Raw genomic sequence first — 16,956 nt, 5'->3', positions numbered from 1 at the left:
GTTTTGAAAATGTTGTATCAGCAGTAACACTGACATCTTGGACGGAAAGGGACAGAGATAGAACAAAATAAGAAGCCTGCCAGACTCCCAAAATTCTGCGTGGGAGAAATGGGCTGCAATTCTCCATGGCTGGAAATGGGCTGATAGAACTGCCTGGCTGCAGGCGTGTGCTACATTTGTGGGGAAAGGAAGGGTAGTTTTGAGGCCAGAGCTGACATATGTCCTACAGAGGCTGTGGAGCTGGGAGTCCGGAGCTGGAGCTTCCAGGCACAGGGAATTATTCTCAGCTCTTGAAACCTTATGGAATCTGCTTTGCTGGGAAGTTAACTACAACTGCTTTGTAGTTACTTATGATGTCTGGATGTTAGTTCTTTTTCAGTTCTCTCTTCTGCTGATAATCTTTCTCAGTCTTTAACTTGAATTTTTACTCACCCAGTGGTTAAATTATAAATAAAATTGTTAATTTTACATTGTCAAATTTATAATTCTGTTTTGTTGTTGCGTTTCACTCTGTATGTTTAAGAATTCCTCCTCTACTCCAGAATGGTGAAGCTGTCCTCCTGTATTAACTTCTAGAAGTTTATCAGTTTTCTCTTTGACCACTGGAAGTGCTTTTGTTGTTGTTTCCTATTTGTGGGGGGAGTGGGCAGGGATTAATAGTGTAGAGTAGTATTTTCACATATTTTTCCATACCGGTTCTCTTAGCACCCTTTGTAGAAAACACCTCTTCCCAACGATCTAGGGTCCTCTCTGTCACATGCTAAGTATTCATATATGCACAGGTCTGTTTTGGGTTCCCTGTTATGGTCTTTTTATCTTTTCCTGACCAAGTAACAAAGTGCCTTAGCTCGGAAGCCCTTATAATAAGTGGATATTTGGTAAAAGCAGGTCCTCCATGTGTTCATTGAGTGCCTTTGCTCTCCTTGGTCGGGCTTCCCAGGTGGCTCTAGTGGTAAAGAATTCACCTGCTAGTGCAGGAGACACGGATTTGATCCCTGGGTCGGGAAGATCCCCTGGAGAAGGAAATAGCTTCCCACTGCAGTATTCTTGCCTGGAGAATCCCATGGACAGAGAAGCCTGGCGGGCTACAGTCCACAGGGTGGCAAAGAGTCAGACACGATTGCGTGCACACTAAATCTTCCAAACCATGACTGTGGAATATCTCTTACCTGTGTTAGGTCTTTTCTAACATCTCAAACTTTTTAAAAACTTTCATTGAAATCTTGCATAACTTTTGTTAGAACTGTTTTTAGATACTTGACATTTTTCAAATGCTGTTATAAATGCCATTTTTTGAAAGAACTGTTTCCTATATATTTGTTGCTGGTATAGAGAAATGAAATGGATTTCTATAAAAATGGTTGAATCCATCCATTTTGGTAAAATTCTATTGATTCTAATTATTAATGTGAAATCTATTATATTTTTCTCTATAGATAATCACCTAGTCAGTAGACAGTGATAGCTTGCTTCCTTTCGGTCTTTTGCACCCTTTCTTTCTTTGCCTTGTCATTGTAGCAACGATTTCTAGCTTAACGTTAAGTGGCTATAGTGATACTGGACATCCTTCTTTGTTCCCGATGTGAAAGGCAGAGGTTTCAACATTTCATCATAAGGATGCTGTAAGTTTTTACAGAACCCCTTCTTTACAATATATAATAGAAGTTGTTTCTATTCCTATTTTGTTAAAAATTGTCTTTAAATCACTGATATAATTTTTTAAACATTGCTACTAAATCTTTTGAGATGATTTTTCATCTTAAGTTTTTCTTCTTCAGATATTCATGTGCCAAATTATACCAACTGACTCTCTGATGTCACACCTACTTTGTATTATTTGGGGGGAAAAGCACAACTTGGTCATGGCATAATACTCCTCCATGTATTACTGGATTCCATTTGCTTGTCATTTTTGTGAAGTTTTTGCATTGGTTTATCTGAGTGAGATTAACTTATACCTCCCTCTCACATCATCTTTTGGTGTTTAGTGTCAAGATTATGCTGTTCTCTTAAAATACATCAATGAGTCTTCCCAAAATGTTTTGTTTAAAATTGTGATTATTTATTCCTTGGACATTTACACATCGAGGAGGCCATGTCAGCCTGAACTTTTTGTTGTGGAAAGTTGTTTAACAGAGTTGATTTCTCTACTGGTTTATATATATTTCTTAAATACTTAAAGTTTAAGTAGTTAACTTTAACTAGTCAGAAAACTTTATTTCAAGTTTTTAACTTCTTGAGTCAGTTTTGGAAAGTATGGTTTTCAAGAAATACGTCACCTGTACCTAAATATTCAAAATTTTTAATTAAAGTGTGTTAATAATGTTTTCCTATAATCTCTTCTTATAAGTGTGATCTGTGGTATTGATCACCTTTATTTTTGGTACTTATTTCTGCCCCTTCTCTCTTTTTTTCTTGATTAGTCTTCCAGTGGTTTCGTCAACTTTAGTAGTCTTTACGAAAATCTACTCTTGACTTTATTGATTCCCTGTGGCTCTGTAATATTTTCCTATTTTAGTAATGTTGACTTTCTTTCATTCTTTCTTTCTTTCTTTCCTCTTACCTTCTTTGGTTTGTATTCTTCTTCTTCAGATAGATGATTAACTCACTAGCTTTCATATTTTTACCCTTTTGAATATATGCAGTTGAGGCTATACATTTCTATACAAGTACTATGGCAGCATCCTAAAAGTTTTCATATGTAGTATTTGTGTTATTGTCAACTACAGATTGTTTAATCTTCACTGTGATTTCTTCTTTGACCTGTGGTTATTACAAAGTTATTTCTTAGTTTATGAGCATATTTGACTTCATAGTTGGCTTGATTGCGTTGTTACCAGAAAACATGCCATTCATTATTGCACATCTATGAAATATTTTGAGACTAGTTATGGGGCCCAGTATTTAGTTGGTTTTTGTGGACATTCACTGTGTACTTGAAAAGAACATGAAGTCTGAATTGTTGGTCTCCGTGCTTCACAGTGTGTTAGGTCAGGATTGTTCAACTTGTTCATAAGTTTCTCTGTACCTTTTGCTTGTTTTCTCAACCTTTTTTAACAGTTACTGAGGATGGTGTCAAAATCACCCATCAGTATTGTGAATTCATCTATTTTTCCTTTGAATTCTGTTTTTGGTATTATATATTTTGTGACTTTACTATTGATGGTATCCAAGTTTAAATCATTACATATTTCTGCTGAATTATGCATTTTCTCAATATAAAGTGACTTTCTTTATCTCTGCTAAGGATTTTGCATTAAATTCTACTTTGCTTTATGTTAATATAGTGATGCCAGCTGGCTTTAATTTGCTTGGCATGTCTTTTTCCATCTTCATACTTTCAACTTTTCTGTGTAATTATATTTATATGTGTCTCTTGTAAATAGCATAAAGTTTAATTTTAATCTACTCATAGTTTTTGACTATTTAGTGCATACACAATTATTGTAATACTGTTGTATTTTTAGTTTAAATCTGTTATTTTATATTGTGCTTTTAATGTATATTTCTGTTCTGTATTTTTTCTCCTTTCTTACCTTTTTTTTTTTTCAATTCCACCTTTTCTCTAGTAGTTTGTAGGTTTTATAAGAAATTCTGTTCTTTTTAGTATGTGTCCTTGAAATTAAAAACATCTTAATTTCTCAGAGTCTAAAGGTATTGGTTTCCTTTGCATGTCATCTTACAAATGTTTAACTCCATTTGCCCCTTCTGACCTAATCCATTTTTGTAATTTATCCTAATTGTAGTTATTCTTAAACTGCATGATATTACTGTTTTACACATTCCCTCTTAATTTTGGTTTATCACTGTTTTATTCTTCTTACCTTTCAGAAGTTCCATGTAGAGTAATTTTCCTTCTGTCAGAAATGTATTCTTTAGTTTTTGTTTAGTGAGGGTCTCTGTTGGGAACCCCAGATTTCTCCTCTTGAAAGACAGTTTCACCTGTGTAGGTCTCTGAGTTGCCACATTTACCTTGCTCTCTTCTGGCTTCTGTGGCTGCTGTTTGCTGCTCTTCATTTCGGCCTTACCCCTCTGGGACCTTCCCAGTGCCTTTCAGGCGTGCTCTTTGTGGGTGGTGTCCTACTGTCTGACACAGTGTCTAGACAGATGTCTATTCCTGAATCTGTAGATAGGTTTCTTCCACTCATCCAAGAACATTCTCAGTTTGTCCCTAAATACTGCCTTTGCCCTATTCTGGGTGGGCAGAGATCCACCCATACCCTTTGTTTCTCCTGTTTTACTTTTGTAGTTTCCACCTTTTTTTGTTTCTTGGTTTATTCTGTTAATAAATAATATTCCTAATGACCTGTCTTCCAAGTCACTGATTTCATCTTTGGCTATATCTAATCAGATATTAAACTAATTTCTAAATTTCAGTTATTGGCATTATTTTAGTTCTAAAATTTGATTTATTATTCATTTTTATTTTTGCCTATTTCACACAAATATCTTTCCAGTTTTCCCTGTGCGTCCAGGTTGCAGTCCATGCCTGTCACATGTGCATATTTCATGCCTTTCGTAGTGTTTCTCTTGTATTTTTCCCTTTGGCTCTTGTTCGTGGTATAATATGTTTGTGTGCTATGTGGTGTTTGTTGTTTTTGGTTTATTTGGATTTTGTTTGTTTCTTTGCCATTGTATTTGAAAAGCTAACCAAAGGAATCATTTGAGATAAGAGATGGAAGTACCTTTTTCCAAGACAAATACTCTTACTTCTAAACTGTGTACTTGTAGTTACTACCTGTCTTGAAACAGCTTGAGACAAGTTCAAGATTCATGGTTACAGACTTACTCAGGAAACGAGCCTGACCCCGTCACACCTGCAGGTGCGTTGGTCCAGGTTGGCCCTGAGTCTGAGAGCCACGGGCGAATCACCTGGTGAAAACATTGTTGAACCATCGCTTGCCATCTGTGGTGTGTCATGAAAATTTTAGAGAATCATAGAATAAAACATTTGGGGGAGGGAGAGATCAGAAAAAATTGTATCTGAGCTTTTTTCCTTTAAATGACTATTTACAGGAAAAAGCTTTGATTACTTTAGATAAAGCATGTCATTTAAATGACTTTTATTTTCTTTTGCTCAGATGAGGATCTAAAAATAAGCCTCTCTGGAGAAATATGGGTGAATTATCTCAGGTAGCTTCACTCCCTGAGGAGCCTGGTGTGCCCTGCAGCTGGCTCACCTGGTTCTGATAAATGTGCAGGTTTAATTGTAACAAATTAAGTTTAAATGCAGCAGGCCATGTCAGTGGGGTGGGGTTGGGGGTTGGTATGCCACGGTCCACGCTGCGCACCTCACTTGTGCAGGGTCCAGGCTACCCCCTCAGACACTTCTGTGGCTGTGGGGAAGAAACAGGGAAAGAAAGTGCCACCATTAAGATGGACTCTATGTTCTAAAATTAACCTCGTGTTTTCTCACCGTAGCATGAAGCAGGCTCATACATGTTCCTCTCGGTGACACTCCTGAACACGCTAGTTTGTGAAGATAGTTTATTTCATTTTCTGATATGTGTAACTGGAGGAGGGCATGGCAACCCACTGCAGTGTTCTTGCCTGGGAAGTCTCATGGACAGAGGAGCCTGGTTACAGTCCATGGGTTGCAAAGAGTCAGCCAGGACTTAGTGACTGAATAGAAACAACATTATTTAGCAGTAAAGGTCATAACTGCCTCTGATTCAACCGACCATGTAGAACTGCAGCCATTTTCTCACTTATTTGGAGTAGGTCTTAGAAAATTTCACAGTTGCTAAATTAGTAATATAATGAGCTTAAATATGTATATGGTATCTATTATTATAATACTCAAAATAGTAGGCTTAATATATATAGTTTTTGTTCAGAAAAAGTAACTATAAAGTATAGGGTTAGCAAAAAGTTCCTTCAGTTTTTAAGTAAAAGACATGTTTTTCATTTTCACCAAGAATTTATTGAACAACGTATTCTCCATTTTGTTCCACTACCTGCTGCCATTTTTCAGTAACTTCATAATTCCATCATTCCAAAACATTTTGTCTTTGTGAGCAAAGAACTGTTCCAGGTGCATTTTTAGTCCTCCATGAAATGGAAATTTTTTCCACTAGGAGAATTTTGTAAAGACTGAAATCAATGGAAATCTGCAAGTGCAGTGTCTGGTAAATACAGCGAATGAATCGGGACTTCCCAGCCAAGCTGTAAGTTTTCCTTGTCAGCAAAAAAGCTTGAGGCCTTGCGTTATCATGATGGAAGCTGATGTGTTTTCTGCTGACTAATTCCCCAGGCTTGTCATCGAGCACTGCTTTCAGTTGGTCTGATTGGGAGCAGTACTTGTTGGAATTAATCGTTTGGTTTTCCAGAATGAGTTCATAATAGAGGACTCCCTTCCAATCCCACCATTTACACAACCTCACCTTCTTTGGATGAAGACCGGCCTTTGGTGTGGTTGGTGGTAGTTCATTTCCCTTGCCCCACGATCTCTTCCATTCCACATTATTGTACAGTATCCACTTTTCATTTCCTGTCACAATTTGTTTTAAAAACAGAACATTTCATTACGTTTCAGTAAAGAATTACATGTGGAAATATGATCAAGAAGGTTTTTTTCACTTCACATATGTGGAACCCAAATATCAAAATGATTAACATACCAAGCTGGTACACATGGTTTTCAACACTTGATTTGAAAACTTGATTTTGAGTATGTTGGCTGTGTCCCATGTGGTATAACGTTGATTAGTCTCAATTAATGTCTCGATTTGTTTGCTATCAACTTCCACTGGTCTACCCAACTGTGGAGCATCGTCCAGCGAGAAATCTCCAGCACAAAACTTCACAAACCACTTGTGACATGTTTGATCAGTCACAGCAATTTCTCCATAAACTGCACGAAGCTTTTTTGTGTTTCAGTTGTATGTTTTCTTGAACTAATAAAGCATAATATGCCAAAAATGTTGCTTTTTTTATCTTCAATATTAAAATGGCTACACAAAAATTCAGCAATTTTATTCTTTTTTTTTAATGCATGCTGTGACAACTGTCACAATCTTAAAATTGTGTCAGTGAAGTTAGAGATAACTAAGTGCTACTGTGCTACTAGAGTCATTTTACAGAAAAGACAGAAGAAACTTTCTGGCCAATCCAATACCAGTTGAACAGAGGCCTGTGTTTTGAAGTTCCATAAAATTAGAACATAACTAAAAAGTAAGTTAAATATCTAACTAAAAAGTAAGTTAAAGTAAGTGATGATAACTATTCTGTCAACTTGGTGTTTGAAGTTTGAGCTTCTAGAAACTTTTGGCATTAAAAATGAAAATTATTGGACTGACATTTGATCAAGATGTCCAGTGTGAATCAGAGTGAACATAAGCTCTGTTTCCTCCCTGTATGGTGTTATCGTCTTAGTTGAAGGTGTTTTTCCTTCATATGCAGTGGCTCTGCTCTGTTTTTATGAATGTGATACTCAGGGGCTGGTGCTCGGAGGGCCTTTGCCCAGCCTCCTCCAGAACCTGCTCCCCTTCACGACCTCCACACGGGGGAGCTTCTCCTTCGTTCTTGTGAATCACGGGGGTGGATGTCAAGACCCCTCTCAGATACTGATGCTCAGTGATTCGGGGCGATTTCCTCCCACGTATTGCTGGCCCCTTTGAGCCTGGACCCACGCTGCCGTCCACCTCTCCCAGGTCCATCCAGCCGCATCGCAAACCAGGCTGATGGGCGAATGATGAGCAACTGGCTGAGAAGGGGCCTGCCGACTTAGGTGTCAACAAATTCATTTCTCTTAAAGTCTGAAATCCACTATGATCTATCTCTTCCACGTCAAATTACAGAGAATGCATGTCTCTGTAAATAAATTTTTATGGAAAGCATGCTGGACATGAGGTGTTGAGTCACTAACGACTGCAGTGGGTTTTCTCTGGCAGTTTGCGTGTGAACCTGGACATGGGCAAGGCTGCCTACGGGTGGATGATCATGAAAGACGAGCACATTCCCGGCACCGTGGTCCGGACCAGCACCATCCCGGAGGAGCTGGGGCGCCTGGTGTACCTGCTGACCGACAAGACAGGTGCCGCTCTGCCCACGCGCACCTAGAGGCGTCTGGGCGGGGGTGGGGGGACCCTGGCCTGCCTATGCCCACGCATGTGTAGGGTGTGTGTGCACATGTGTGAGAGTGCTGAGTTCACAGCGTTTCCCAGACTGACCGCGAAACTGGCCTCCAGCCAGTCTCCCGATTCTGACATAAGAGGATCATAAGAATTAGCAAGATGTGAGATTCTTAGAGACTTTTAAAGACTGACTTCTGTATTTTGAACTTCCACATCCTTACACTTGTGATTTTGTTCTATTTAACTGCCTGTGTTACACCTTTCTGGTAGCTTCTTAAGAGCTAAAAGGGCTTGTTTATTATAGAATGATAGTTACAAACTGGTAGAAGAAAATGAGGATTAATAAGATCTGTGAATTTGATGTTTGTTTTAACAGTAACATTCTCCAAAGAGCCTCTCTACAAATGGTTCTTCCCCATTGGGTTCCCTGCTCCAAATTTGCTTTGTCTTTATTTCATTTTTTTCATCAAAAAATTCTTGTCAATTCATAACATACTAAATAAATGACAAATTGAGTCCAGAACTATAACAAGAGCCATATCTAAGGGTTAAAATCCCTTCTTGATTGACTGATTCACGGTGTAGATTCCTTTGTAATTCTTAGCCAACTAGAAATAAAATCTATAAATGGTAAAGAAAATATGGGTTTCCCATATTTTACCATACCATTGGCAGTGGTAAAGAATCCCCCTGCCGTTGCAGGAGACACAGGTTTGATCCCTGGATCTGGAAGATCCCCTGAAGAAGGAAATGGCAACCCACTCCAGTATTCTTTCCTGGAAAATCCCTTGGACAGAGGAGCCTGTTGGGCTACAGTCCATGGGATTGCAAAAGAGTCGGACACAATTTAGCAACGAAAGAGCAACAAAGAAAATATATGTCAATTACAATTCAACCTTATTTTTAATAAAATATTAGAAAAATCCTCACTGTAGTCAGGAAGAAGAAAGACTAACGTACCAGGCTTTGACATTACTCCAGCTACTGCTGTGAGCCAGGAACTAGAAACAAGATCCACAAGCAAAAGAAGCAGCAAATAGTTACAAATATAATAATCAAGGAAGTCAGTGGCTGAAAATAGAAGTCAGTGAAGTGGCAGGCTACAGATTAAAATAGCAGCAGGAATAAAAGTTGCTCCCTTACGTGTGGAATAGACTGAAGAATGATTCCGTTTAGAATCACTGAGGTCCATGTAACCACGCGGGTGCAAACTTGAGGAACCTGCGGGCACACGTGAAGGCAGTGAGCAGAGCTGGCAAAGAGCTGTGGGAGACCGACGGCAGTGCAGAGGTGCCCATGTCCCGACGGTGAGGGCTCGGTGTTGTGTGGCAGCCAGCCTTCACACAGGGATTACAGGTTTCTGGCAGCTCAGTCAGAAAGTGGTGTTGGATTGTGTTTGGTCTTCATTAGGGCTTGTCTCTGTGGGACGCTGAGGAATCTACCGGGAAGGTGATACTCGGTGAATCAAAAAAACTCAGAGATAGCAACCTGAGGAGCTCGGGGTCAAGAAGGTAGGTGGAGGAAGTGCCTTCCCAGCCTCACTGCGCTGATGGGAGAAAACTTAAGAGAGTTAGCCTCGAACAACACTGGAAAATGCGCAAACTGCCCATAGCTGATCCAGAGATTGAGCTGTTTCTGGAAAACAGCTGGAACTTGTTGGATGGAGAAGCAGGCACACAGCAAACCCAGACCCCTATGAAATGTTACAGACGTGTCAGAAATGTCTCCAGAACCAGCTGAGTCCTGGAGAGGTGGTCAGTCCACGGCCGGCAGGCCTGGGTAGGGAGGCACCCGGCTGCTGTCGGCAGAGAGCACCGCCCCGGTGGACGGCTGTCGGTGAACACAGTCGGGAACCACAAGCCACCCCCAGGAGACAAGCGTCCCAGTGCCGACAGGCAGGCTGTTGCCAGAGAGGGCGAGTTCATGACTGTGTACCTTGAAACCCGAAGAGCCCCCTGGAGCTTCGAGAGTGGTGAGAGAGCTTAGTGAGTTTACACGTGTAAACTTGGTATCAGCGTTGAACTACATTTCTCTATACCAGCAACAATGAGGGCACTTAATTCTAAAAATGCCTATTAGAATAGCAACAAGAAGTATAAAGAATTAAAAAATAAATTCTAGCAACAAATGGGTAAGGACTATGTGGATATGTGTGTTTAAACATTGAAAGACCTTACCGAGACCAAATTAAATGTATGGCCGCCTTGTTCTCCTGAGCAGGATATCCTAATGCAGGAGGGTGTCATTCCACCTTCATGAAATGTCTGACGTGTATGTACAGACAGGACTCGCCAAGTCTGGTCGCAGTTGGTGGGAGCGGCCCGCGGCAGGCTACCTTGTCAGGCGGGTCTTGGCCTGGTCAGCCCAGCGTTTGTGCCTCGGAAGCGTCTGTTCCCTGGGGAAGCGTCTGCGCTGGGTGACGTGGCAGCCCTGCGTCATTTTACATTCCTGCCAGCAGCAGCCAAGGGTTCTAATGCGTCCTTATCCTTACCAGCACATTCCGGGTGTTCCTAGCAAAGTTCTGGCCACAAGAGCCAGCGGTGCGTGTGAAGGGCGAGCGTCCTCGCCGGGACGGTGGTGCCGTGGAGGTCCTTGCAGGGGCCCACACAGCAGCGGCCCCCGCAGGGCGCGCCCCCCAGGTGTACGGGGCGGGGAAGGGCTGGGGGCTCGGCACGTCCTCAGGCCCGGCCCCCCACCCCCAGCCACCACTCCTGCCCCCTCCCAGGGCCTCTGTGGTCACCTCCTGCCCCAGTGCCAAGTTTACCTCATTCTTCCCAGGGGAGCAGGTGCCGTCTGGACCAGAAATCCTCGTGTGGCCATCGTGCGTGATCGCCCTGGGGGGCACTGACCTGCTCTTTCACGGAAGTGTACAAAGTTCATGCCTGACAGAACGTGGTCAGCTCGAGTCTCTGTATCTGCCAGTGTGATGTCATTAAGTCAAGGTTTTGTGACGATATTTGTCCTCCAAAGCCTAACTGTTGTTTTTTTAAACAATAACAAAGTTATCATTCTGTAGCTCCTCCGTTTTTCTTTATTGAGTTGGAGTTACAGTCAGGGTAAGGATAAGTGGTTTTTGCCCAGAGTCATAAAAACAAAGCCTCATTTCTCCCACAGTTCACTCTGCTACTTTTAAACGGCTACTTTTAAAGGCTTCTTTAGGTTTTGGATAAATGATCTTGGTTCCTGAGATTTTAGGGAATAAAAAAAAACAATAATTGTATAAAATAGAGAAAATATTTTTCATTTCGTCTTCTAAACTGGAAGCCTTCAGCTCCTGATGTAGCTGTGCGGCGGTGTTCTTGAGTTCCTGGGTCTGGCCTGCCTTTCAGGCCCCAGGACGGCTCCCAGGATGAGCCGGGTGTGGGCACCCCTCCCATCGGAGGCTGGGTTGGGGGTGAGCTGCTGTCAGGAGCCTCACGGGGCTGGCGGAGCTGTGAGGTAGGCCTTCGTGCGGCTGTAAATTGGGTTTGCGCTTCATCAATAAGCTTTCTGACAAGAAGCGTCCATCAGGGTGTCTCTCATTTGCCGCAGCAGAACAGAAAATGAAGTATTCCAATAATTGCATTACAGTTTCCTCCTCCTGGACAAGAAAGCCGTGTGCTATAATTAGGTTTGATTGGAGTGCACGTTTCCGGTAAGATCTGAAATTAATGATGTTGCCATAGTGACACATCTGAGGCCGCCGGTGCGTGAAACATAAAGTGATTCACTCGACAAGGGTAGACATCTGTTAGCTGCCAGGATGCAGAGCGTGCTGACACTGACCAGAAATACTAGGCGTGGTGTGATCAACGCGCAAATGATGCTGAAACTGGAGGACAGGCTGTGTGCCCCGAACCTGCTGAGAGGACGTCCCCTCTCCCCGCCGCCCCCAAGATGCCATTGTTTGAGAACAATGCTGCCGAGGATTCATAAATTTTAAAACTGGACTTGGGTGCAGCCTGTTAAAGCAATACATTAATTCCTTTGTTAGTTTTTGTCTTCATGTAGAACAAAGCCATTCCTGAAACACCCTCTGAAACAACAGGTTCTCGGATGCATTGTAATCATAGCATCCGTTGCCCAGCACACTGCCTTGCTGAGACTCGACTCACAGGGAACTTTGTAGGAGGTGGTGGCGGCGCGTGGAAGCACCGTCTCCCTGGTTTCCAAGGGCACCAGAGCATAGGTGTGCCCAGCAGTGTGCACACGTGCATGGGGTGTGTGCTGGTGGCCTGACCCCAGAGGACCACGGCGGTGTCTCCTGCCGGGTGAGCCCGAGTGGGGCCTCAGTGAAGCAGCCTGAACAGCCTCGCTGGTGTGGTTGTTCACCGACGCGGGTGACCGGGTGTGAGGGAGGGGGACAGTGGGGTGCTGGCCGGTGCCAGTGCTGCAGGGCTCACGGGAAGGCCTGGTGTGCTGCACGTAGAATGTGACTCCCCGTTAAATAATGTCGAATGTCTGCTTACATGGTTTGGTAAATTAGCCTTATCACTTTAGAAGTTTTGTTTCCATTACTGCACCATAAGATATAACGCTGTTTTTTGGTTGGTTGGTTGGTTTTGATTCTGTTTATTTTTTGTTTTATTTATGGGTGCCGTGAGTCATTGCTGTTTGGGGGCTTCTCATTGCAGTGGCTTCTTGTTGCAGAGCAGGGCTCTGGAGCACACGCGCTTCAGAAGTTTCAGCTCCCAGACTAGAATGCAACTTGAGTAGTTGGGGCTCATGGGTTTAGCTGCCCCACTGCCTGTGGAGCCTCCCTGGCCCAGGGATCCACGCTGTGTCTTCCGCGCTGGCAGGCAGGTTCCTAGGCAGTGGGCAGCCAGGGGAGTCCGTGAATGGATATTTTAATCCCGCCACTTAGCCGCTTCCCTATCACCTTGTGGCCCGTCCCTCAGCCACTCTCTGAGGCTGGTGGACGGCCCAGTCCGCACCTGGCCTGCGTCGGAGGCCAAGGACTCGCTGTTGCTCTCGTTGTCACCTGTCGGGCTGCGCTTACTTTACTTTCGTTTATGCATAGCGTGGCACACTCGTGGAGGAGGCGGCGTGTTTCTGAGTGGCTCCGCAGATACTGGCACCAGAACCTGGTTGTCAGTCAAGCCTCAGGTTGCAGCAGCGCCCCGCGGTGGCAGACGTGCGATCTGCTATCAGAGGGTCCGTGTTCTTGTCTCGCTCGCTGTTTCACTAACAGCCTGACCACAAGTGTTGCTTTGACTTCTCCATGCCATAGTTACTTCCATTTAAAGCAGGGATGGGGGACTTCCCTGGCCCACTGGTTAAGAATTCGCCTGCCAGTACAGGGGACGCTGGTTTGATCCTTGGTCCTTGGGGATCCACATGCCTCCAGGCGGCCGAGCCTCTGAGCCGCGACTGCGGGAGCCTGTGTGCCCTAGAGCCGGTGCTCCACAGCAGCAGAGGCCACCACCACGAGAAGGCCGCGCCCGTGATTAGAGAGGCCTCCTCGCCACAACTCAAGAAGGCCTGGTCGCAGCATATATGTACGTGTATATAATGTAATGCATTCTTCTGAGAGTGTTTGTCAAAACAGTCTCTTAAGTAAATCTCCTATCGGGGGCAGGGGTCGGGGGCGAGAACCCATGAGGAGGGTCCGATGTGTGCTGTGATCACATGGCTCTCCGTCATGTTCACGCTTAGAACTGCGTCATTGCCCAAGGGCACCCCTCCTTGGAGCTTCAACACAAGTGCAGGGATCCCCAGACGTCGAGCCAGCCTGCAGTCCAGGGATGGGCTCACAGGGCATTTACCGGCCCCCCGCCCCGTGTGTCTGTCCTCTGTGGAGCGGGAAAAGCAAAGGTCCCGTGCTTGTGTGCGTGTTTTCACGTTAAGGTCCCATGCTGTGTGTGTGTTTTCATATTGATGTCCTGCGCGTGTGTGAGCGTTTTCATATTGAGGTCACATGCTGTGTGTGTTTTCACATTGAGGTCCCGTGCTTGTGTGAGCGTTTTCGTATTGATGTCCCGTGCTTGTGTGAGCGTTTTCACATTGAGGTCCCGTGCTTTTGTGAGCGTTTTCACATTGAGGTCCCGTGCTTGTGTGAGCGTTTTCGTATTGATGTCCCGTGCTTGTGTGAGCGTTTTCACATTGAGGTCCTGTGCTGTGTGAGTGTTTTCGTATTGATGTCCCGTGCTGTGTGAGCGTTTTCATATTGAGGTCCCGTGCTTGTGTGAGCATTTTCACGTTGATGTCACATGCTGTGTGTGTGTGTTTTCATATTAAGGTTCCTTGCTTGTGTGTGTGTTTTCACATTGAGGCTCCGTGCTTGTGTGAGCGTTTTTACATTGAGGTCACATGCTTGTGTGTGTGTTTTCATATTGAGATCACATGCTGTGTGTGCGTTTTCACATTGAGGTCCGTGCTTCTGTGTGTGTTTTCACATTGAGGTCCGTGCTTGTGTGAGCGTTTTCATATTGAAGTCCCGTGTTTGTGTGTGTGTTCTTATGTTGAGGTCACGTGCTTGTGTGTATGTTTTCACATTGAGGTCCGTGCTTGTGTGAGCGTTTTCATATTGAAGTCCCGTGTTTGTGTGTGTGTTCTTATGTTGAGGTCACGTGCTTGTGTGTGTGTTTTCACATTGAGGTCCCGTGCTGTGTGAGTGTTTTCACATTGAGGTCCGTGCTTGTGTGAGTGTTTTCACATTGAGGTCCTGTGCTGTGTGTGTTTTCACATTGAGGTCCATGCTTGTGTGAGTGTTTTCACATTGAGGTCCTGTGCTATGTGTGTTTTCATATTGAGGTCCCATGCTGTGTGTGTGTTTTCACATTGAGGTCCATGCTTGTGTGTGAGCGTTTTCACATTGAGGTCCCGTGCTGTGTGTTTGTTTTCACATTGAGGTCCATGCTTGTGTGTGTGTTTTCACATTGAGGTCCACGCTTGTGTGTGTGTTTTCACATTGAGGTCCCATGCTTGAGTGTGTGTGTTCACATTGAGGTCCGTGCTTGTGTGTGTGTTTTCACATTGAGGTCCCGTGCTGTGTGTGTGTTTTCACATTGAGGTCCCGTGCTTGTGTGTGTGTTTTCACATTGAGGTCCATGCTTGTGTGTGTGTTTTCACATTGAGGTCCACGCTTGTGTGTGTGTTTTCACATTGAGGTCCTGTGCTTGTGTGTGTGTTTTCACATTGAGGTCCCGTGCTTGTGTGTGTGTTTTCACATTGAGGTCCCGTGCTTGTGTGTGTTTTTCACATTGAGGTCCCGTGCTGTGTGTGTGTTTTCACATTGAGGTCCCGTGCTTGTGTGTGTTTTCACATTGAGGTCTGTGCTTGTGTGAGCGTTTTCATATTGAGGTCCCGTGCTTGTGTGTGTGTTCTTATGTTGAGGTCCCGTGCTTGTGTGTGTGTTTTCACATTGAGGTCCACGCTTGTGTGTGTGTTTTCACATTGAGGTCCCGTGCTTGTGTGTGTTTTCACATTGAGGTCCCGTGCTTGTGTGTGTTTTTCACATTGAGGTCCCGTGCTGTTTGTGTGTTTTCACATTGAGGTCCCGTGCTTGTGTGTGTTTTCACATTGAGGTCCGTGCTTGTGTGAGCGTTTTCATATTGAGGTCCCGTGCTTGTGTGTGTGTTCTTATGTTGAGGTCACGTGCTTGTGTGTATGTTTTCACATTGAGGTCCGTGCTTGTGTGAGCGTTTTCATATTGAAGTCCCGTGTTTGTGTGTGTGTTCTTATGTTGAGGTCACGTGCTTGTGTGTATGTTTTCACATTGAGGTCCGTGCTTGTGTGAGCGTTTTCATATTGAAGTCCCGTGTTTGTGTGTGTGTTCTTATGTTGAGGTCACGTGCTTGTGTGTGTGTTTTCACATTGAGGTCCCGTGCTGTGTGAGTGTTTTCACATTGAGGTCCGTGCTTGTGTGAGTGTTTTCACGTTGAGGTCCTGTGCTGTGTGTGTTTTCACATTGAGGTCCATGCTTGTGTGAGTGTTTTCACATTGAGGTCCTGTGCTATGTGTGTTTTCATATTGAGGTCCCATGCTGTGTGTGTGTTTTCACATTGAGGTCCATGCTTGTGTGTGAGCGTTTTCACATTGAGGTCCCGTGCTTGTGTGTGTTTTTCACATTGAGGTCCCGTGCTGTGTGTGTGTTTTCACATTGAGGTCCCGTGCTTGTGTGTGTTTTCACATTGAGGTCTGTGCTTGTGTGAGCGTTTTCATATTGAGGTCCCGTGCTTGTGTGTGTGTTCTTATGTTGAGGTCCCGTGCTTGTGTGTGTGTTTTCACATTGAGGTCCACGCTTGTGTGTGTGTTTTCACATTGAGGTCCCGTGCTTGTGTGTGTTTTCACATTGAGGTCCGTGCTTGTGTGAGTGTTTTCACGTTGAGGTCCTGTGCTGTGTGTGTTTTCACATTGAGGTCCATGCTTGTGTGAGTGTTTTCATATTGAGGTCCTGTGCTATGTGTGTTTTCATATTGAGGTCCCATGCTGTGTGTGTGTTTTCACATTGAGGTCCATGCTTGTGTGTGAGCGTTTTCACATTGAGGTCCCGTGCTGTGTGTTTGTTTTCACATTGAGGTCCATGCTTGTGTGTGTGTTTTCACATTGAGGTCCACGCTTGTGTGTGTGTTTTCACATTGAGGTCCCATGCTTGAGTGTGTGTGTTCACATTGAGGTCCGTGCTTGTGTGTGTGTTTTCACATTGAGGTCCCGTGCTGTGTGTGTGTTTTCACATTGAGGTCCCGTGCTGTGTGTTTGTTTTCACATTGAGGTCCACGCTTGTGTGTGTGTTTTCACATTGAGGTCCCGTGCTTGTGTGTGTGTTTTCACATTGAGGTCCATGCTTGTGTGTGTGTTTTCACATTGAGGTCCACGCTTGTGTGTGTGTTTTCACATTGAGGTCCCGTGCTTGTGTGTGTGTTTTCACATTGAGGTCCCGTGCTTGTGTGTGTGTTTTCAC

At 44.1% G+C, this 16,956-nt stretch overlaps 1 protein-coding gene across 1 annotated transcript in view; it reads left to right on the top strand.

The window, feature by feature from the left end:
- ATP9B (ATPase phospholipid transporting 9B (putative)) overlaps positions 1-16,956 on the top strand; it is a 158,080-nt gene that overhangs the window by 115,126 nt on the left and 25,998 nt on the right. Inside the window, exon 13 of the mRNA XM_052660348.1 lies at positions 7,893-8,035. Within this exon, the coding sequence (XP_052516308.1) occupies positions 7,893-8,035 (143 nt within the window). The remainder of the gene's footprint in view (positions 1-7,892; positions 8,036-16,956) is intronic.

This window comes from Budorcas taxicolor, chromosome 22 (genome assembly GCF_023091745.1).
Source record: "Budorcas taxicolor isolate Tak-1 chromosome 22, Takin1.1, whole genome shotgun sequence".
NCBI classification, from domain to species: Eukaryota; Metazoa; Chordata; class Mammalia; order Artiodactyla; family Bovidae; genus Budorcas; species Budorcas taxicolor.
The sequence above is the reverse complement of the archived record's forward strand: the minus strand, read 5'-3'. Positions and strand labels throughout refer to the sequence as shown.